General features: G+C 37.4%; 1 protein-coding gene across 1 annotated transcript; it reads left to right on the forward strand.

Moving 5' to 3' along the window:
* RPE65 (retinoid isomerohydrolase RPE65) lies at nucleotides 1–22,601 on the forward strand. Its single transcript, XM_019958401.2, has 13 exons — nucleotides 1–1,071; nucleotides 2,274–2,424; nucleotides 3,894–4,001; nucleotides 4,105–4,246; nucleotides 8,768–8,915; nucleotides 10,300–10,381; nucleotides 10,620–10,752; nucleotides 10,857–10,996; nucleotides 11,672–11,801; nucleotides 17,953–18,067; nucleotides 18,166–18,260; nucleotides 18,370–18,481; nucleotides 19,775–22,601. The coding sequence occupies exons 1-13, from the start codon at nucleotides 936–938 to the stop codon at nucleotides 19,924–19,926; spliced, it is 1,644 nt and encodes a 547-aa protein (XP_019813960.2). The 5' UTR covers nucleotides 1–935; the 3' UTR covers nucleotides 19,927–22,601.
* Nucleotides 22,602–23,293: the final 692 nt, after the last annotated feature.

Genomic DNA, 23,293 nt, shown 5'->3' on the forward strand with positions numbered 1-23,293 from the left:
GCAAATATCTAGAAGGAAGATCTAAGTTACAGTGGGATTTTTATGGCTTGGAATGGTCCTTGGAAGCAGTAGTGAGCATGAAGATTCAATGAGGCAGACCTGGGTTCCACTTCTTTTCCAGTCATTCCCTAACTGTGTTATCTTAGGCAAATTACTTTTTAAAGTCTAGGCTTTTCCATATATAGGATAAGTAGTACTTACCTCATTTTGGTGCTGTGATATTTAAATGAATGAAGAGCATAGAAATTCCTTTTGATGGTATGTGGCACATAGTAAATGCTTAATAAAAGATAACTGCCTAAATTAGGCAGTCTTGTCAGAGCTCTCACTCTAAGAAGTTATATGAGCCAAAGTGAGAAGGAAGAACATTAAAAAATATATATATGTATATATGACCTAAATATTCTTGTCTGACTACTTTTAAAATGTAGTGAAGCTCTTGGAGATTGGTGACAAAATAAGACAGTGGGAAGAGATGATATAATATGCATGAATAGCAAAGGATGAGGTATTGACCCCAAAACCTGTGGTCTCCCAGTTCATAAGAGGGAGAGGAATGCAACTGTCTGGGAGTCAAGAGAATGAATAATGCAGTAAGCTAAGGGTACTGACATGGTAGGATAATTCTGTGGGAAGGACTTGGTCAGGAAGAGAAGTGACAATGATAATGGGATTTATTGACTTGTCCTCAGAAATATGGGAAAACTGCAGAAGGCATTCAACTGTAATATTAAAAGGGAATTTCCTTGTCATCAAAGGAGAAAAACCAACCTGGGCCCCTTTGCCAACATGATACATTCTGCCACCTTTCCCCGGTTTCTACCACCACCACATCTCCTCCCAAAACACTGTACTCCCAGCTCCAGCTAGACTGGCAGTACACACCAGCATTGAGTAGAGGACATCTTTTCTCCTGGAGCTCTGCCTCTGTCTCCATGGATTCCTTGAGATTCCACATGAACTTCTTCCTCATATTCCACCATTTCAGAGTTGAACATCCAGCTGGTGGTTACAAGAAACTGTTTGAAACTGTGGAGGAACTATCCTCACCGCTCACAGCCCATGTTACAGGTTGGTCTCAGCTTTCTTGAAGCCATCTTCTCTTTTTTGTCGAGAAAGCCATCTCTCTTTGCTGTCTCCTTATTCATTGGCATCTCTCAGCATAGGTACCCCTGTGGGCTACAAAGAGAGGAATCTGGAGATTTGGGCTTTTTATACCAAGAACCCATTTCCCCTTTTCTTTACTTTTCTAAAATATATATTTTAAAAATGCTACCTAACTGGAATTCCTTAACTACTGGGACTATACCTTTGTCATCTTTAAACTGTCTCCTCCCAATTGCCTCTTCTGGAAAATAGAAAAGATGAACCCAATGCTCTTTCTCAACTAGATTCTGATGTTAACAGTCTAGATGCTAGCAATCAAATTAATGGTGTGTCTTTTAGCTGAGCCATGTCTTCTTTTCAAATTTTTATCAGAAATATAAATCTGTATAAAGTAGACTGCTGAAACTGAGCTGTATGAAATAATACATTTCGGGTTGGAGAGTTGACAAGGATTAAACAAATACTGCCATATGCTATACTTTCAAAGGACCAAAGGGCACAACCTGTTTAGACTGAATGGCCTTAAAACCTTTATTGTGTGTCCCTCATTTTGCAGAGAAGGACACTGAGGCCCAGAGATAGCACACAGCAAATCCTGAACCAGAATTCAGGTCTCTGACAGCCCTGTGTACTTTCTGCTACAGCAAGGTGACCTTTATCTGGACAATAGCCATATTCTCAAAGGAATTTAGCTCTTTATTTTAAAAGCCAGTATCCTATTGTTTCACAGAAATGGTTTGTTCTATTGACACATCTTTTTTTTAGTATCTTGATCTCTACTTCTAATCCATTCCTCCTGTATCAAAAAATTTGAAAATTTTTCTTAAAAGTAAGATGGTAAAAATGCAAATGTATTGGTAGCTGGGAAAATCTGTTAGATGGAGAATCCCTTTCCATTCCAGATGTTATTCCCTGTCTCCTTCCAACCTTTTGTTTAAACTCAGAGATGCTGCCACATTTCCCACCATTGGTCCCCTAGAAAAAAGAGAGTCAGCCAGCAGGCATTTGCTGAGAGCTACCCCACGTAAGAGCTGGGAATGGAAATCACTGCCAGCTTTAGAAGTAAAAGGCTGCCCATCCAGATGGCTTATATAATTACTGCTCCTTACAAGGGGTGAGCAGAGCAGGTATAAGAAACAAGATTCTGTGTCTCGCTTTCTTCACAGGCAGGATCCCCCTCTGGCTAACCGGCAGTCTCCTTCGATGTGGGCCAGGACTCTTTGAGGTTGGATCGGAACCATTTTACCACCTGTTTGATGGGCAAGCCCTCCTACACAAGTTTGACTTTAAAGAAGGACATGTCACATACCACAGAAGGTAAAGAACACTAGGTTCCACTCCCCTTCCTAGGGTTGGGGCCTAGCTCAGCTCCTCCTTGCATGTACTTTTTAACCTCCTGAACCCAAGAGGAGACTTTATATTCACCTCCATTCAGAATCCTCCTGGGCCATGAGTCTGCATGGACACCTGGGACCTATAGGACAGGATAAAGAAACAGCAAAGAACTAGGGCTTTGGGCTCTGACATGCCTGGCATCAAATCCTATATGCCCTAGATACCATTTGCCTAGGTGGGTGCCCTTTGGCAAGTTGTTAACTTCTACTTCTTTGTTTTGTCATCTATAAAAATGGGAGAAGTAAAAGAATTTACTTCAGAGTTTATTACAAGGATAAAATGAGAACACAGTGCTTAGTCCATCAGAAGCATTTAATAATAATAATAGTCATTTTATTATTATTAGACCATGGATTGCTTGATTTCTTTCCTTTTTTATAATCAGAAAGGCCAATGGGAAGGAGGGAGGGGGTGTCACAGAGCAGGCAAGGACCAAATATGTCATAATAATACCAGGAATAAGTTTTCTAAAAACAGGAGATGGTTGCTAAAAGGCTTGAGGCCCTAAGCCATCACTCCAACTTCATTACAAAGACTCATTAGCACCACAATAAATACTTTGTTTTATGTTTTAATATTCAGGCCTGTTAGTGGCTTTGTTGATCACCACAGATTTCAGGCATTCTGAAGAGACATCAAAAGCAAGAATAAATGGAGTCTTGAAGTAGTTGGGATAACTTGGACTGTTTTAGAAGAGAAACAGATCAGGTCAAGCAAAAATTTAGCTATGAAAGCTTATTTTGGAGGTCAGAGAAAGCCTTTATATGCCTTCTAAAGACCTTGGTACTTTTTCCTCTTCACAAAAGTACAAAATCAAATTTTAATTGGCTCTCCACATGAGAAACCCTAGGCAACGTATGCTGTCTAGTCTGGGATATGGTTGAGGAGGTCTGCCTGTGTAAGAGACTGGATTCAAAAATATCTACTTTTAAAAGTAGCAAAATAAAATTTTAAATTAAAGAAAAACACTAGAGGAATATAAGTAAGATTGAAGGAAATCTAATTCAGCACACCATGTTCTATACCTCCCTGCTCAGTGTAGGCTGGTGAGTCATAGGCTACAGGAAGTCAGAGGCCCAATTTGAACTATCCATGGGGCTGCATAATATTATATGGAAAAGTCATATTTTCTGGCTCAGGCTATATATGCCAATCATCAGCTTCTCTGAGCCTTGATTTCCTCATCTGTCACTGTGAAGTTTATAGTTGAAGCTCATGGCACATTGTCTTCTTCTCCTTCAGTCACCCCCAAGAAAGTGACTTAACTCTTCATTCTTCATGTTGTGAATTTATGATTCTTGATAAGGGCACATGAATGACCTTCTATGCTCCCCAGGGACTACACTAATTCCCCTTCTCTGTGACTTTTCCCATGTCTCAATGTCCTTCAGGTTCATCCGCACTGATGCTTACGTACGGGCAATGACTGAGAAAAGGATCGTCATAACAGAATTTGGCACCTGTGCTTTCCCAGATCCCTGCAAGAATATATTTTCCAGGTTTCTGAAACCCAACTGCATGTTATTAAAGACATTTTACATTAGCCATTTTTCTCTCATGGCTTGAAAGTTACTGGACTAAAAAATCCATTTGCTTCTACAGGTTTTTTTCTTACTTCCGAGGAGTGGAGGTTACTGACAATGCCCTTGTTAATATCTACCCAGTGGGGGAAGATTACTATGCCTGCACAGAGACCAACTTCATTACAAAGGTTAATCCTGAGACCTTGGAAACAATTAAGCAGGTAGGACACAGTGCTCAAAAGATATTGCTTAGGAATTTAGAATTTGTACCTTAGAATTAAGTACACTATACATTTTGTTTGGAAGAATATGAGAGCCAGATAGATTAAGTTTCAAATCCCTGCTTTGTCATCAACTACTAGCTATGTGACATAAGGCAGACTTTTCTTCTCATCTGTGAAATTTTAAATATTTATTGTGTTAATTAGAGGAAAACTGTATAAAATGCCTAACATATTTATTTGTGACACAAGTATTAAGTCCCTTCCATGTACCAGAATGTATGCTAGATGCAAAAGATACACCAGTGAGTAAGACAACACAGTCCCTGCTCTTCATGGTTTTTATAGGCTAGCATGAAACTGGCACATTTAATATTGAAAAGATTAAATTCATGGTTCTAAGAAAGTGTGTTGCATCAATTTTACACCTTCTTATAGAACTTCTTGTTAGAAATAAAAGCCATACCTTAAATGAAAAAGCATAAAGAAACACATGAGCAATATTAGAAAGTGATAAATTTTGCTGAGATATGAGGCAGTCTCAGTGCAGCATTCAGTAAGACAGATCTACATTTTCAACCAATGTTTATTAAGTTGCAGCTGTTTTCTTTTTTTTTTTTTTTTTTTGCTTTGTGAATTTATTTTTTAATTATTTTATTTTATTTTTAATATAAATTTATTTATTTTAATTGGAGGCTAATTACTTTACAATATTGTATTGGTTTTGCCATACATCAACATGAATCTGCCACGGGTGTGCACGTGTTCCCCATCCTGAACCCCCCTCGTACCTCCCTCCCCATACCATCCCTCTGGGTCATCCCAGTGTTTTCAAGGCATCATTCTTGCTTTCAGAACACTTAACAGCTAGGTGGAGAAATCAATTAATATATTACTTAACTATAATAGAACACAGAATATAGTAAGTCCTTTCACAGAAGGAAACCTTCTATGGAAGTGCATATAAAGATTACTTCTAGCAGTATTGAGGTGTGTGAAGTGGGGCAGATCAAGGAAGGTTTAAAAGTATCGTATTTGAGTTAGAAATTAGAGGGAAGGCAAAACTTCATTGAATTTGGGAAAAGAGCATTTCAGATATAAGAAGTACCATGACCAAATGAATATAGGTGGGAAACTGGAGAATAAAGAATAATTTTTTTTGGCTAGAATTGCAGTATTTCTCAATGGAGGTGGCATTGGCATTGGGCCAGTGGCACTTCATCATTATGGGGACTGTCTCACCTATTGAAGAGGTTTGACATCCCTGGTCTCACCCACTAAACACCAGACATGTCCTCAATCATTGCACAAACCCCAAATGCTCCCCAACATTTCCACTTCCCCACTAGGGGACAATAGCACTTCTAGGTGCAAACTAATGTTCAAAGCATGGCATGTCAAGGGTAGAGTGAAACCAGAAGTTTGAATAATTGACAAAAATTTTGAATAAGTTGTTTGGTTGATGGTAAACTACTGAAAGTTTTTGTTCAGAGAAGTGGTATAAGCAAAGCTTTAGGTTATTTAATCTGGAAGCTATGCATAAGCTGTATGGGAGGGCAAAAGAACTAGGAGACCAGTTGGTGGAACCGAAGACCAAAAGGAGAAACTGAGTGTAATAGGAATAGAAAGGAAAGTAGTCACAACACTGGGTCTCAATACTACAGGCTGATTTATAATCCCACAGACTGTTTACTAAGGTTTAACATATTCTCAGCAGCTTTTTCTTGGTTTAGATGTATGTTTGTAACCACATATGACTGTGTGTGTAGATCATTTACAGAAGTTCTGAAACTAAGTTTCTAAACTACTCTTTTGACTTTGACAGTGTATCAGATTGCCATGGTAATTTAATTGGAAGTGTGAAGTTCATGGTATGGCTCCGGAATAGACTTTATTAGGAGTCAGGTTTCATTGTGAGCAGCACTATACCCTAACTTCATATAAAAATGTAGTATTTGAGGGTTTTTTTTGTTTGTTTATTTGTTTACCATGACTGAAATAGCCTGCTAACAAGTACCTTTGCCTCCAGACTGATTCCCTTAAATACAGCTTCCTTAATTCAGTAGAAGCAATTTTTTTCTAAAATGCAAGTATAAATGTGCTATTCCACAGTTTCCAAGATAAAGTTAAAACACAGACCTTTGTGGCTGGCCCACTTTTATTTCTCCTTCTCCATGTGTGCTCCTCACCACAGCCATACTGAATGACTAGACTTCCCCAAGCAGCATTCACTATTTACAACTCTATGCCTTTACAGTAAGGTTCCTGCTTCCTGGAACACATTGTTATCCTGCATCTGACTGACTTTTACTCATCTTTCAACATGAGTTGGAGTCATCGCCCTTGGGAAGCCCTACCTAATCTCCCAGTTTGGGTTAAATGGCTTTTCTTTACAGATATGGTTTTGCACTTACTACACTTATTCCAGCTCATCGTTCTAGTGTTGTTGTTCAGTCACCCAGTCATGTCTGACTCTTTACAACCCCATGGACTGCAGCATGCCAGGCCTCCCTGTCATCACCATCCCCCAGAGTTTGCCCAAGTTCATGTTCATTGTATCAGTGATGCTATCCAGCCATCTCATCCTCTGACACCCTCTTCTGCCCTCAATCTTTCCCAGAATCAGGGACTTGTCCAATGAGTCATCTGTTCATGTCAGATAAGCAAAATACTGGAGCTTCAGCTTCAGCACCAGTCCTTCCAGTGAGTATTCAGGGTTGATCTCCCTTAAGATTGACTGGTTTGATCTCCTTGCTGTCCAAAGGACTTTCAGGAGTCTTCTCCAAAACCACAGTTTGAAGGCATCAATTCTTTGGCATTCTGCCTTCTTTATGGTCCAGCTCTCACAACCGTATGTGACCACTGGGAAGACCATAGCCTTGACTATACGGACCTTTGTCAGCAGAATCACATTTCTGCTTTTCAACACACTGTCTAGGCCTGTCATCTCTTTCCTGCCATGAAGCAATTGTCTTCTGATTTCATGGCTATAGTCATGGTCTGCAGTGATTTTGGAGCCCAAGAAGAAGAAATCCGTCACTACTTCCACCTTTTCCCCTTCTATTTGCCATGCAGTAATGGGGCCAGATGCCATGATCTTAGTTTTTTTTAATATTTAGTCTTAAGTTGGCTCTTTCACTCTCCTCTTTCACCCTCATCAACAGGCTTTCTAGTCCCTCTTTGCTTTCCACCATTATAGTGGTATCATCCACATATCTGAGGTTGTTGATGTTTCTCCCACCTATCTTAATTCCGGCTTGTAACTTATCAGCCTGGTATTTCTCATGATATACTCAGCATATAGGGTGATAGCAGACAGCCCTGCTGTACTCCTTTCTCAGTCTTGAACCAATCAGTTGTCTAGTACAGTGCTGTCAATGGAACTTTGTAGACAACATTTCTATATCTACATTGTCCAAGTGCTGTTGAATACATGGATGTGGCTAATGTGACTGAGGAACTGAATTTGAAGTTCTATCTAATTATGATTAACTTACATTTAAATTGCTACATGTGGCTACAGTATTGGATACTGTCAATCAATACTGAAATTTTCAAAAGTAAGGACTATCTCTGTTTTCCTAGACACTGACACAGCATCTGGCATATAATAGAAGCCCAATGAGTACTTGACAAATGACTGAATGAATGAATGTCTTGCCTAATATTTAAATGAGTGCTAAAAACTCCCTAAGCTTTAAAACATATTCTCTTAATCAAAGAGAAAGAACTTTGATTAGATAAATATATAATCATGGATTATTTATTCAATAAATCTTTACCGAGTAGGTCCCAAGCAGAAATTCTAGTACTCTGCATCTTTTGACAAGTCACTTGACCTCTATGATTCCTCAAGTTCTCCTTATGTAAACTGAGAGATTTGTGATAGATTTATGGTTTTGAATTTTTTATGAGAATCCAAATTCAACTAAAGTACTGAATCCTGTCTTCAGAAGTTTCCATTAATTCCAGGAATTCATGGTTCCCCTGAAGTCTATTTAGGTTAAGACTTTCTATACTAGAATTCTGAGGTTTATTTCAGTTCCAAATTCATCTACATGTAAGACACTGGATTTGGTATTTAGGTTGTATCATACAAAATTTGTATTTTTGTAAAATGAAAATTAATAACTATCAACATGCAGTTCAATGTAATTCAATAAGGAAAATGTAAAGACGTTTCAGGATTAAAATTTATCACTGTTTGAGGACAGCTTGTATGTACAAAAGGAAAATAACCAACCAGAGCAATGCATGGTCTACATCAACAGAAGAACACAGTCAGAGAGAATTTAAAGATTTCAAAGGCATGAAGGGTCATTGTGGGGGTCAGAGAAGAGCTCTGCACTAAAGTTGGAACTTCCACAGGTTTGAAAGAAAGTAGGACCCCAGAGGGATAGAAGGAAGAGAAAGTACACTTAGGGTGAAGGTGCAGATGGTCGTGGTGAGGTCAGACTGAGGGACCAAAGATGCAATACAGTTTTTCTCTTAACATGGGTGATATCTCTTTTCTTTCCATAGGTTGACCTTTGCAACTATGTCTCAGTCAATGGAGCCACTGCTCACCCCCACATTGAAAATGATGGGACTGTTTACAACATTGGTAATTGCTTTGGGAAAAATTTTTCAATTGCCTACAATATTGTAAAGATCCCACCACTACAAGCAGGTCAGTTTACCACTTTGACTCTTCTAAAACAAGTATCTATAATGTGAGAAAATTACTGGAAATACAAGATGTCAGATCAGAAATATGAGGACTGCACTATACGGACTGTTAAATTACTTTCAGATTTTCAGAAAACTATCCTCATCCTCACCCTACAAGGGAACAAATACCTAATAGCACCATAGTAGGAAATAACAAATTGCAAATACAAAAAGCATGTGGCCATGTTCTGTTCTACAGTGTTTCAAAGATATAGTGTATATGTGACTTCGATCATATAAAATTTAGATTCAAATCAAGCAAATAGTTATTGAGCATTTATCCATGTGCCAGACAAAATTAAGTTTTCAAACAAACATACGTATGTATATGAAAGTGTATTTAGTATTTTATATGTATTTAATTCCCAAACAAAACCTTTTAACTCATATGTAGACTATAGAGAAAGAATGCTAAAACAGAAGAGTACTCTTTAGAATTCTTCATTCATCCTCCATTCATTGTCAGAAATTTGATATTGATCTTGTTAATAGAATTATTTGAGTATATATGGATTTTTATTTAGTTTTTGCTTAGTATAATTTGTGAAGTTTAGATCCTGGACCAGCAGCATCACCTGGAAACCTGTTAGAAATACAAATCTCAAGCCCCACCTAAGGTAGACTGAATGAGTAACTCTGAGGGTGGGCCCATGCTCAGTATTTTCAGAAACTCTTTATGTATTTCTGGTGTACACTAAGGTTTAAAGACACTGCCTTAGTAGCAAATAAACTTTAATGTGCTTAAGAATTATTGTATAGGGCTATTGACACCAAAAGGGCTTCTCAGGTGGTGCTAGTGGTATATGCCAATGCAGGAGACATAAGAGACAGGGGTTCGATCCCTGGGTCTGACAACCCACTCCAGTATTCTTGCCTGGATAATCCCATGGACAGAGGAGCTTTATGGGCTACAGTCCATAGGACTGCACAAAATCGGACATGACTGAAGGGACTTAACACCCACAAACAACAAAACCACATATTCCATAACTTTACGGCTAATTTAAGAGATTGTAAAAGTCACTTTGACCATACTAAAGTTTTGCCTTACTCCCTTGACTTAGAACCCACCTCCAGTTAGTAAGATGTGACTCCACTATACTCTATCTACCACACACTGTTTGAGTGCACTTTCCAAATCTGCTGCTATTTGGATTTTCCTGGGTGATTGCAGCTCCACATGAAATTTCCCTCAGAAATGCCAGTGACTGAGAAAATGGAAATAAACTCTTTAAAAAATCAAGATCTGAAAATGTATTTCTTTGCTCGCATAAGCTGTTCTAAATGCTTTGTATTTAAAAAAAGAGGCTGTTCCACAGCCTTTTAAAACCACTTTATTTCAGACAAGGAAGATCCAATAAGCAAGTCAGAGATCGTTGTACAATTCCCCTGCAGTGACCGATTCAAGCCATCTTACGTCCATAGGTAACTCGAAGGCCTGCTATGAATCTTCAGGAAAACTCAAGTTTAAAGATCTGCTTTGCCTACCTTTGATACCAGTCCTGATCATGACATTTTCTTGCAGAAACCTAAATTTAAATGTAATTAATTTCATGTAGGCACTGTTGATTCATATAACTGAGCATACCTCATGTGTACATATTTCTCTGTGGTTTGAGCATCAACCCTTCCCACTCACAAGTTTATTTCTGTTTCTGAACAGTTTTGGTTTGACTCCCAACTATATTGTTTTTGTGGAGACACCAGTTAAAATTAATCTGTTCAAGTTTCTTTCTTCATGGAGTCTTTGGGGAGCCAATTACATGGATTGTTTTGAATCCAATGAAACCATGGGGGTAAGTCTTACATTTATTTGTCAGGTTTATGATTCCAAAGAATATGTGTTTCATAATGCATACTTTTTTTCTTTTTAAATGCATCAAAATACTCTCACTTTTAGGTTTGGCTTCATATTGCTGACAAAAAAAGAAAAAAGTATATCAATAATAAATACAGGACCTCTCCTTTTAACCTCTTTCATCACATCAATACCTATGAAGACCATGAGTTTCTGATTGTGGATCTCTGTTGCTGGAAAGGGTAAGAGAGCACATTGAATGAATAAATGTTACATCTCCAGTTGGTCCTGGAAATCAGGTTTGTTTGTTTGTTTGTTTCGGAGATACTGCTTTCAACATTTAATCTGAATTATATATTTTAAAAGTATGCTTAAGTCACAAAATATGATTGAAAAAGCTGTAGGGAGTTTAGGTAATCAGAAACACAAACTGAACCTCACAACCATGGTTAATGATTGAAAAGTGCTCAGGTCCATGAAACAGACCTAAAAATAAAAGATTCTATGACTTGATGAATGAACTTAAACTTAATTTCCCTCAAATTTAACAAGATCCTTTGAGGAGCCTTAAACTGCATCTACTCTGGGTTTGATTTTTTTAAAAAAAGATAGACATACTTTCTTCAGAACAGCAAGTCACTAAAAGAGACAGTAGCCCCTAAAGACACAGACAGAATGGTGATAGAGAAACAGAGCAGAAAGTTTCAAAGGCTGCTGTTATTTAAACATATCCATGAAGCAGGACTCTTTTCTCTACCCAGAGTGGGCAGAAGTGGTTCCAGTATACCTGAGTCTTAAGGAGTTTCTAGATTGAAGACTAAAGAAGAGACAGGCATTTCTGCTTTTAAAAGACATGCATCATGTCTCTAAAATTATTTTAATTGTCTGTCCTCACATTTGACTTCTTATTTTTGCAGATTTGAATTTGTTTATAATTATTTATATTTAGCCAATTTACGTGAGAACTGGGAAGAGGTGAAAAAAAATGCCAGAAAGGCTCCTCAGCCTGAAGTTAGGAGATACGTACTTCCTTTGAATATTGACAAGGTAAACACCCTCTACATAGATTTCAGATATAACAAGAATGTTTCATCTTTCTCAGGATTTTTTCTCCTGCTGTGTGTTTATACATAAAGGCTCAAAATTTCTGAACTGGAAGGGACTTTAAAAATTAGCAAATTCAATTCCCCTCATTTTATAAGTGAAACTGAAGCTCATGACTTAGCAAAATCCAGTTATGACAGAGTCAAAGTGAAAACTGGTTTTTTTTTTCAAAATCCTTTTAAAACTGATTGCTAAAAAACAAACAACAAAAAACTGATTGCAATCCAACTGGTTAGAACATAAACAAAAACAGTGGGATAAGTGGGCGAAAATAACTTAAAACAATAGGTTGGTAATCTTTGAAGGCTTTTAGGCTAGGCTAAAATGTTTGTGTTTTATTTGACTGGTCGTAGGGTATTAAGGATTTTGAGTAGAAGAAAGACATATTCAGAGTTAGTGAACTGGGTATCAAGTGTACTGACTCTTCTAGTTGTCTCTCCTGCTAAATGTCCAGCCTCCCTGAGCAAGTCTCTCAATGAGCAAGTTACCCCAAAGTTCAGTTGCCTGCTCTGAAACCTAAATAAATGGGACTAAATAATAACTAGGTCATTTGCTGTTTTGATTTTCTAAAATAAGGCTGTGTCATGTGTAAGTAGTATTGGAAGTGAAGGAGAAAGATAGGGACCTGAGACTGGAGACAATTTAAATTACTCAGGTGCCAGAAAAGTGTAGTGGTAGTAGCAACAGAAAGACAAAAGTGAGTGTTCCTACAGCTAGAATAAAAAAGGATCCTACATTTGACTGGATGGCAGAATGAATTAAGTCTTAGACATGCAAAACCCTATGTGTCTAGAGTGTTGATACCTTTGGAAATAGGAACTGCAATAGGCAGAGCAGATTTGGAGATAAACATGAACTGTAGAACTAGGAGGAAAGGGTAATAATGAGTAAAAGGGCTGACTGGAAGACAAACCCAGGTTGACCGGGGCTTCCAGCTTTCTAGTGTGTGATTTGGGGCAAGACATTTAGTCTTTTCACATCCCCTTTCTTTATGGACTTTCCTGGTGGCTCAGAATTTGCCTGCAATGCAGGAGACTCAAGTTCAACCCCTGGATTGGGAAAATACCCTGGAGAAGGAAATGGCTACCCACTCCATTATTCTTGCCTGGAGAATCCCACGGACAAAGGAGCCCAACAGGCTACGGTTCATGAGATCGCAAAAGAGTTGTACACAACTGAGTAACTAACACTTTTATTTCATTTTCTTTATCTATATCCACCATACAGGATTTTTGTGATCAATAAATGAGGTGATATATATCAATCTCTGAATATAGTCCCCCACATAAACTAAGTGTTAAATAATATTCATTATAATTCTCATCAACAACAAAGAAGTATGAACTTCTCTTGCTAGCAATGTCTATCCTCATATATTTGATCATCATTTCAATGCCAATAACTATTAGCTCTTTTCTTCTAACCCTGCTTTGTGTCACAAGGACCTGCACTTCCACATGAAAGCCTACCAGATATCTTCATGAAGATGTTGTTGATCATCTAGAGCTAATAGTTACTGGCATTAAAATGATGATAAAATATATGAGGATAGACATTGCTAGCAGCAAAAGTTCATACTTTGAAGTAAGTATTCTAAAAGAAACTTACAAATTTGTTGATTTTAAAAAATGAGGAACTTGACAGCCAGAAAATGTTGAAAGAAAAGATAGCCAAGCACATAAGTTGGGGAAACACCCATGTACAGAAAGTGGTAGGAAAAGAGGAATCATAAAAAGAAAGAAAAAAAAATCACTAAAGGGTCCTAGTTACAATTAAGAGAGGAAAATGCCACATTGACAAAGCAAGAGAGGGTTTCATTGATGTCCACTGCTACATATAGGCAAGGTGGAAAAAATGAAGCTAAAAAAAGGAGCCAAAACCCAGATTTAGTGACCTCCAGGAGAATAGGGAGAGAGGCAGAAATCAGGTTTCAAGCCACAGTGACAATGTGATAGCAATTACTATAGCCTGTACTTTTAAAGTTTGGCAATAAAGAGAAAACTAGATCATAAATTAGAGAAAGAAGAGATAAACAAATTGAAGGAGGGGCTAAGGAAGGGAAAGAGTATAAGATGACTAAAGCTTCAGGTTTAGTGATTGAAATAATGGTGATATTTTTAAATATATCTTTCTTATTTTTGAATAGGCAGTGCATTTAATTGGTCAGAAAATCAAAATGATCTAAAAAAGTTTGCACTGAAAGTGTCACTCCAACCACTGTCTGCATCCATTCCATACCATTCCTCTTCACTTCTATGTGTAACTTTTAATGTCTTTCCTTTGCATTTGTTTGTTTATGAAAATATAAAAAAATGTCAACATATAGAATTATTATTCCCACTTTTTACACAAAAAGTAACTTTCTATATCCACATTTTTATTCCTTGCTTATTTTCATTTTAAAATATATATTGAAGATCTTACTTTCTTCAACCACACAGTGTTCTTTTTTACCAATATGCTGCAGTCCCTCACTGCTGAACAACAGAGTCATTTCCATTTTTTGACTGTAACAGATAATGTCACAAGGAATAACTTTGTATGTATGTTCTTTTATGTATATGTAGATATAGCAATAGGATAGACTGTCAGACGTGAGTTTGCAGTATCAGAGGATAAACACATCTGTTTAAAAAAAAAAAATAGTGAGAGGGAGAGTGAAAAGAAGGTGCTGGTTTGGAAAGCAAAGATGATGTTACAGATCTCTTACATTAAAAAGCCTGAATTTAATAATAGAAAAAATAAGATACAACAGAGTAAAATCATTAAAGTTACAGTCCCATAAGTAATGTGTTCAACATCAACATTTGAACTATTTTTTTTTCTTAATTCATACAATGCTACAGATCATAAGGACTCACTATGTTGGATCAATTGTTATTTCCAGGTCTTCTATATGGAGAGAGAGAGAGAGACATATATAAAATTTTCTTTATTTTGCCACCTTTAGGTAGTCATATATCAATATGTATATATACATACATGCTGCTCTCTGCTTCCCAACATCACCACGAAGAGCCTCGAGGTCACACTTCATGGAATCTTACAAGATCCATTCCTCACCTCCTCTCTCTTCCCAATTCTGAAAATCTTTCACTATTTCCTTTTAGTTCATTGTACATCACCAGAAAAATTCCATCTATCCTCTGCTCAGAAGGTTCCTTCCATCTTATCTCTTTTACCAAAAAAATCTGATACTCTCTAGGACACTGGTCTCTTCAGCAGCAGTTTCCAGGGGTAGCAGTTTCTCCCCCAGCCCTTGTACCACTGGGCCTGGAGTTGGAACACTTGTTCCACTTTGCTGCTTCCAAACCACTGATCCTTCTGCCCACCCTTAAAATCTTTCAATTTCAAATCTCACTTCAACTAATTATATACCCAAGTGGTATGTGTACATATATATATATATATATATATAACCCTTCATTATTGTTTTCACATACTAATCACCACTCCCTCTTCTTTTGGCTCAGTGTCACACTCCCCTCCCTGATCTACTTCCAACAATCAGTGATTTCAGTATACACATCATAGATGATTCTTCCAACAGCCTGGCCTCAGTTCTTTGACATCTTCCACTGATCCATCTGTCTTCCATTCTGACTCAGCCGCTCACTTCCCAAGTCATACAATTGACCTTGCTATTACCTTTGACTGTGCTTCTGTCATAACCTTGGTTCATACAGGACACATTCTGACTTACCTTTCAAGATTACCAACCCTATTACAATTCCCACCAGAACCTCCAGTCTATTGAACCTGCTCACCATCTCTCACTCCTCTGAAGACTTATCTTACCTCCTTATTCAGGTAAAATTTCATGATCATTGTAATCACCCCATTGAGTAGATCCTCATTTCTCTTGCCACTTTCTTACTTTATAGAATTTATTTGTCAAAGTCATAAATCTTAGTTAAATTCAACTCTCCACCCACTCCATGCTTATACCTCTAAGGCTCAAATTAAGTGCTAAAAATACACAATTGTGTTAATTGGCCCATTGACCACAAACCTTACTGCAACATTTCCCAACTTCATTTTCCTAGTTAAGTATTTCACACCCTCCTCTCTCAAACTTCTAACACATCCCACCTCCACACTCATACTCAATTAATGACTCTGTTTCCTCTTTTACTGAAACAAATGAAAGAAATCAGAAAAGAATGTAGACTCCTGCCACCACATTTACCCACCCACCAGCATCTGTACTCATACTGAATTATCCATCATCTTATTCAGAACTAGTCTTTCCCATCCTTCCTCACCAACTCCAGGACATTATTCTACAACTCTCCCACTCTCTCATACATTTGTCATTAACTCATGCATATCATGCTGTTATTTTGCCTTGTTATAAAATCCTTCTCTTGACTCTTCTTGCCCCTTCATTTATCCCTTCTTTCCTGTCTTGTGGCCCCTTTAATGTTGGAGGGCACCAGGACTCAGCCCTTTGTCCTGCTTCTATTTGTACTTTCACTCCTTTGTAAAGACTCATGCCTTAAAGCAACCTGCACTTCCACTTCCAACTTCCTCTTAACTCAAGATTCTTATATGTTATTGCCAATGCTGTCTTTATTTTGATGTTCAGTAAATATCTCAAGTTTAATAAGACAAAACTCAAACTTCTTCTCTTCCCCTACAAAAAAATTTATCCCTCCTTCAGTAATCCCCATCTTTATTGTGACAACTCCAACTTTTAACTATTTGGGCCCAAAAACTTGGAGCCATCCTTGACTTCTCACTTAATTTCATGCCTGTTCCCTATCCAGTATCTTACCTATCAGGAAATCCTCTGCTCTGCCTTCCATTCCTCACTAACTTCAGTGCTACTAGCCCAGTTTGAACCATTGTTTTCTTTTGACTAGACTACTACAAGACAGACTGGTTTCCCTGATTTCACACCTGCATATCCCCTATTCTTAAAGGGATCTTGACAGAACAGCCAGACTGATTCTTTTAAAAATAAATGATAGCCTTGCAAACTCTTCTGCTCATCTCTTGCTCACAGGAAAAACCCAAGTCCTCACAATGACCCATCAGGCTCTAACCAGTCTGACCCCATTATACCCTTCTACCTTCCTCTCCTGTGTTCTCCCCACAGCTCAGCACAGCCAACCTGGTCTCCTTAATGCTCTTCAACCACACCTGACAACACTCCTGCCTCACGCGTTTGCAATTTGTTCTCTCTGCTTAAATGCTGTTCCCCAGATATCTACATTGCTTCCTTCATCTCATACAAGTTTTACCCCAAATATCACCTTATCAATGAAGCCCATCCTGACTACCTACTAAAATTATAAATCACTTACCTGTCACACTTCTGATCCCCCATATTCTGCTCTGTTTTTCTCTCCACATTCATGATATACTAAACACTTTATCTATATTTATAGTTTTCCAAATTAGAATGTAAACTTCATAACAATAGGAACTCTGTTCTCTGAAATATCACAAGTGCCCAGAATAGAGTCTAGTACAAACCATGTATTCGGGTATTTAATGCAAAACTAAATGCATATGTTCTTTGAAGAGCTCATGATATTCATTCCTTTCATAATATAATCTGAAAAATGACGTGGGGGAAATTTCGGTATCAAGAGATCTTAGAAAACATCAGGTCCAGTAGTTTTTTCATTTGTTTTCTTTTTTGACAACATAAGGATATGATATTTTTCCAATAAAATCAAAATATAGCTAACTTTAAAGGAGATAAACATTGTATGGATACCTAGAGGTTGAAGTCTTTGTTACTGTGAAGCAAAATACTTCTTTTTCCAGAGCCACATCCTCAGGGCCCTATATGTTCTTTGAGGTCAGTCTCATTTCACAGATGAGAAGACTAAGGGCCTACGAGGTTATATTTCTTTTATATATCACTGACTTTCCCAGTGATACACAGTCAGTGACTGACATGGACATGGGCAGCTTTCCCAGTTGTGTTCTTGGTCTCGCCCTTCTAGAGTTTTCTGTACTGATTCTTCTACATGTTGACTTAAGAAATGAAGAACTCAGGAAACTAAACTTGGAAACTGTTCTCACAGCTGCTTGATTTTTATTCCTTGCTCACTGAGGTTTCTGTTATCCTCTTTCTTAGGCTGACACAGGCAAGAATTTAGTCACACTCCCCAACACAACTGCCACTGCAATTCTGTGCAGTGACGAGACCATCTGGCTGGAACCTGAGGTTCTCTTTTCAGGGCCTCGCCAAGGTGAGATGGTATAGGAAAAAACTTCACATGTGAGAGAACAAAATGTTCCACTCAGAGAGAGTAACTGAGTTTTCCTAAGCATGTATTTTATTTTGTAGCATTTGAGTTTCCTCAAATCAATTACCAGAAGTATGGTGGGAAACCTTACACATATGCATATGGACTTGGCTTGAATCACTTTGTTCCAGACAGGGTAATTAATCCCTCTTCCTAATATTCGAACAGTACTTGAATCATATGTAAGTCAAGTAAAGCATATTGACTGACTAATTTATTGACTAATTTTTCTTTCTTATAAGCAGCTCTGTAAGCTGAACGTCAAAACTAAAGAAACCTGGGTATGGCAAGAGCCTGATTCATACCCCTCAGAACCTATCTTTGTTTCTCACCCAGATGCCTTGGAGGAAGATGACGGTAATGAGAGTAATAGATGTGTCTGAACCCTCTCTTCTCATTGGAGTTCATATAGTTAATTCACTAGGAGAGGAGTTATGTTGATTATTTCCAAATGTTCAGAAATAATCCTTCCTGCTATTGAATAGGACAGCACTAAAGAATGTAAATGTGTTTGAAAATAAGTTTTATCTTATGGTCAGGTTTCATTAGGTACTGTTGGAAAAATGCTTAGAGCACCATCGGGTGTCACGATGGAATATCAGTATCTGCTCTAGATGGAGGCGAGAAGGAAGAAGGAGCAGCATGCTATCTAGGTTTTGCCTTTCCAGTCCAAATACATTTCTGAAAATAAATAGGGTTCTAAGGAGAGAAACTGAATATTCTAACTGATCCAAGAGAATGAGGCTTTGAGATTCTGGTTCTAGTTTTTCATTTTAGTAAGCTGAGGCTAGAAGGGGATCCAGAGCAACAGTCTATAAAACAGCAATTCAGATACACTCAACTACAAAGCTGGGACAGCGGGGTAGGTGATACTCTCTGGGATTAAAATATGGGAGACCACAGAGAAATGAATAGAATAAAGAGTTTTAGAGCCGTTTTACACTAAGTGATTTTACATTTGCAGTGCATCCAGTCAAAACTGCAAAAAGTTTGTTCCTATTTTGTTTGATGGAAGTAAGCATCCAAGCTAGGTCTTGGAAATTGTAGAAATAATGTACCTTACTGTTTTGAAAATCTTTAATATATGTTTCATTTGATTGTCACAACATTTTTTGCAGTAAGTAGAGCAGGTGTTAAATCTTATGACACAAATAAAAACACAGAAACATTCATTAAATAAGAATTCAATGAATATTTACTGTGTTCTAACCATTGTGGTAGGCTATCAGGATACAATGGTGGGCAAGAAAGACACTATCACTCCCTTCCTGGAGCTTATAGTCTAGGGGACTTGAAAATTTAACATCCCTCTCATGGTTGCCATGGGCTTTGTTGGTGACTCAGGCGGTACAGAATCTGCCTGCAATGCAGGAGAGTACTCTTGCTTGGAGAATTCCATGGACAGAGGAACCTGGCTGCCTACAGTCCATGGGGTCACAGTCAGACATGATTGAGCAACTAACACTTTCACTTTCATGGTTGCCACACAGCCAGGTGGCAGAAGAGTCAGAACAAGCTATCAGGTCATCTGTTTTTCTTTATTTCTGAGTGTAATGTCTCCTGTATTATTTCAATGATATTTAATCTATGGCTCTGGGCTTTTTTTTTTTTTTTTAATTCAACACTGCCTTATTAACTTCTCATTAACAGGTGTAGTTCTGAGTGTGGTGGTGAGCCCTGGGGCAGGACAAAAGCCTGCTTATCTTCTGATTCTGAATGCCAAGGACTTGAGTGAAGTTGCCAGGGCTGAAGTGGAGATTAACATCCCCGTCACCTTTCATGGACTGTTCAAAAAATCCTGAGCACATTCTAGCATGACATGTTTCTGGTGACAAAACACAGAGAAACGTAGTTAGGTCTGCAATCAAATTCTGTTTAGCTTTAGCCTGCTGTCTATAGGGGTTTTAACTTGCAGATGCACACCGTTTTGCAGTATTTTACAGAAAGCACAGAGTTGAGTAAGGAATTCCTTTTAAAAAAGTGCTTATTTAGATAATCGTACTTCGTGAGACAGGCACATCATAACTAAAAACTCTTTATATATTTACAATCAAATAGAAAATGAATGTGAATTTATTAAACTGTTTTTCATTCCTATTATAAAAGTGTATTTTAGGCACCCATCTACTCCTATTACTTTTTAACATTTAAAAGCCAAAGTCCTCTACAGCTGATATGTATATAGCTTTGCTGTGTCAAGGCAGCATCTTGGAAAAAGGCTTAGTTACTAAATGTCAAATCAAACTTCTTCTCAAACCAGGGACTTTGATCTAAGACAATCATTGTAATTGTATGCACATATGTATTATTATTCAAAGATTCTCATGGTTTAAACTTTAATATTTCCATTTAATATAGGCAATTATTACTATTTCTGATTTCACAGTAAGGAAACCTGTTTCTAAGTCACTGAGGGCTGTCAACCAAATACCTTCTCAGAGATTACATTATCTATTAGAAACTTATATAACATAAAAGCAATTACATATAGTAGTGACTATTTTTTTTAAATAGCATAAAATACTTACAAACATAATTGCTGTTTAAAATCAGATTATGGGGATAATAATGTGTATGGGGGGGGTTATACTTTGTTGCCTCTTCTGCTTAATTACATTTAAGCACTGTGCACCTGACTGAAGAGAAAATGAGAAAATAGAAAATACTGTCATTAATGTTCAGATATGAATATAGTTTAAGCACTTTTGTTTTTAAAATTATTCTTTTCTGAGATACATGTTGCAAAAAAAAATGAAGATTGACAAAAATTTTTATTCTATATCTTAATCCTGTTTGACTAAGTAAAAACAGCTTGAAGGAACAGACTGACTTGGGTACTTGATGCATCCATTTGATTTCTTTATTTAGATAAAATGCAAACTCATTTTTTAAGATTATAAGTACTCATTAAAATATACTTTTCAAAGAAAATCTAAAATTGCAAAAAACAGAAATTATAAAGTAAAATCATACAGAGCTCATCTAAGCACAACTACTGGTCTTTTCCATCATTTCCCATGTGTGGCTTTTTAATGTAATCATTATTTCTTTGGGAGTAATTCCTAGGTAAACCTAGATATCTCAAAAAAAAAAAAAGAAAAATGCCATAAAATAACATGGAAAATGTGACTGTAGATAAACATCAATCTGCTGGATTTTGTCTCTAGATGTGGCACGTGAACTTAATTCCACAAAGAAAGCTATTCATACATTTATTTTAAAAATGCAAAAAATAAATTACTGAATAATTACCTAGTTTTGTGCTTATTTAAGTCTCTAAATTTAAGAGAATTCCTAATACTGTCACTTCCCACACTTGCCAATCAGCCCCTGCCTTCTTCCCATTCCTTTTCCACAGGAAAGTCTGGCAGTTCTTTGTGCCTGCTTCTCCAGTTGGAAGATCCCACTTTGAGCTCTATGCTCTGTGGAGATAGCCACAGTGTTAAGAAGGGAGAGAGGCACATCTGACTAAAGGAACATTCTGTCAACACCTTTTCACCAATTGGATTGAATATATAATCATTGCTGATATTATACCAAAAAGGTTTAGGAGCTGCTTTACACGTGCAAAGATAGAACATGAGTTTTAAAAACTTAAATTAGGATAAGGGAGATTTAAGTCAAGCAGGAAGGATTAACTCAGAAATTCAGATTGAAAAAATTAGGTAACCTGATTTCTAAGAATCAAAGGTATTCATCTGGAGGAATCTAGAGAATCATGTCCCATCCAAAAACAAATAAATATGTTTTAATGGGAAAATTCAAATTAAGATAAATAAACCTATTAGTAAGTAGCTACTTTTAAAATAAGTTGTTTGAAGTCAGCTTTCTTCCATTTCAACACCCTATTTGTCATAGCACAGGAGAAATAATAACATCTTTGAGAATATAAAAAAAGTAATTAGTAGCTGATAATTGCCTCATGACAATCTAGACAGAGTTCCTATCAGTCAATTCAGTTCAGTCGCTCACTCATGTCTGACTCTTTGGACCCCATGGACTGCAGCATGCCAGGCTTCCCTGTCCATCACCAACTCCCGGAGCTTGCTCAAACTTATGTCCATTGAGTCAGTGATGTTATCCAAGCATCTCATCCTCTGTCATCCCATTCTCTAGCCTTCAATCTTTCCCAGCATCAGGGTCTTTTCCAATGAGTCAGTTCTTTGTATCAGGTGGCCAAAGTATTGGAGTTTCAGCTTCAGTATCAGTCCTTCCAATGAATATTCAGGACTTATTTTCTTTAGGATTGACTGGCTTGATCTCCTTGTTTTCCTCAAGGAACTCTTAAGAGTCTTCTCCAACACCACAATTCAAAAGCATCACTTCTTTGGTGCTCAGCTTTCTTTATGGTCCAACTCTCATATCCACACATGACTACTGGAAAAACCATAGTTTTGACTATATGGACTTTTGTTGATAAAGTAATGGCTCTGCTTTTTAGAGTTCCTATACTATATTCTAAACCAAAAAAAGATCAACAGGCAGCAAAGCCAGCCTACCTTCCAAGAATTCTGTGGCTGTTTTATTCTATCATCTACAATCTGGCTGAAGAATAAAATGCAGTGCTTTCTTCTGTAAACACATAAGAGTGATCAATGATTAGGATTAAGAGAAAATGTCTCCTAAAGGATCCCTTAGGGAATACCAAATCAGTCTCAATGGGAAAACAATCTCTGAAAGACAGGATAAGAAGAAACTTATACTCATTGAGTGCCTTTTACTTTTACAGAAAGGTGGAAATTACTCTGAATATTATACCCACCATGATACTATCTTCACCATTTTAAAGATCAGGAAAGGGAGGTCAAGTAACTTTTCTAATAGTCACAAAACTCAAACTGAAATCTAAGCCTATCAGTCCTTCCATTAAAAATTTGGTTTCTGATGCTTTCTAAAATATTTCTATTAATTTAAAATTTATTTCAAATACAACCACTATCATACTACTCAGTCATCAAAGTGAAGTGAGTGAAGTTGCTCAGTCGTGTCTGACTCTTTGCGACCCCATGGACTGTAGCCCACTAGGTTCCTCAGTCCATGGGATTTCCCAGGCACGAATACTCAAGTGGGTTGCCATTTCCTTCTGCAGGGGATTTTCCTGACCCAAGGATAGAACCTGGGTCTCCAGCATTGCAGGCAGATGCTTTACCATCTGAGCCACCAGGGAAA

The sequence above is a fragment of the Bos indicus genome, chromosome 3, assembly GCF_029378745.1.
Source record: "Bos indicus isolate NIAB-ARS_2022 breed Sahiwal x Tharparkar chromosome 3, NIAB-ARS_B.indTharparkar_mat_pri_1.0, whole genome shotgun sequence".
Lineage (NCBI taxonomy): Eukaryota > Metazoa > Chordata > Mammalia > Artiodactyla > Bovidae > Bos > Bos indicus.

What these genes read in the sequence shown, in the direction of transcription:
- RPE65 (XM_019958401.2), top strand. Translation starts at nt 936, where the DNA reads ATGGATTCCTTGAGATTCCACATGAACTTCTTCCTCATATTCCACCAT. An exon ending in CATGTCACATACCACAGAAG is followed by an intron (nt 2,425 to 3,893) that starts GTAAAGAACACT and finishes AATGTCCTTCAG; the next exon opens with GTTCATCCGCACTGATGCTT. An exon ending in CTTTTCAGGGCCTCGCCAAG is followed by an intron (nt 18,068 to 18,165) that starts GTGAGATGGTAT and finishes TTTATTTTGTAG; the next exon opens with CATTTGAGTTTCCTCAAATC.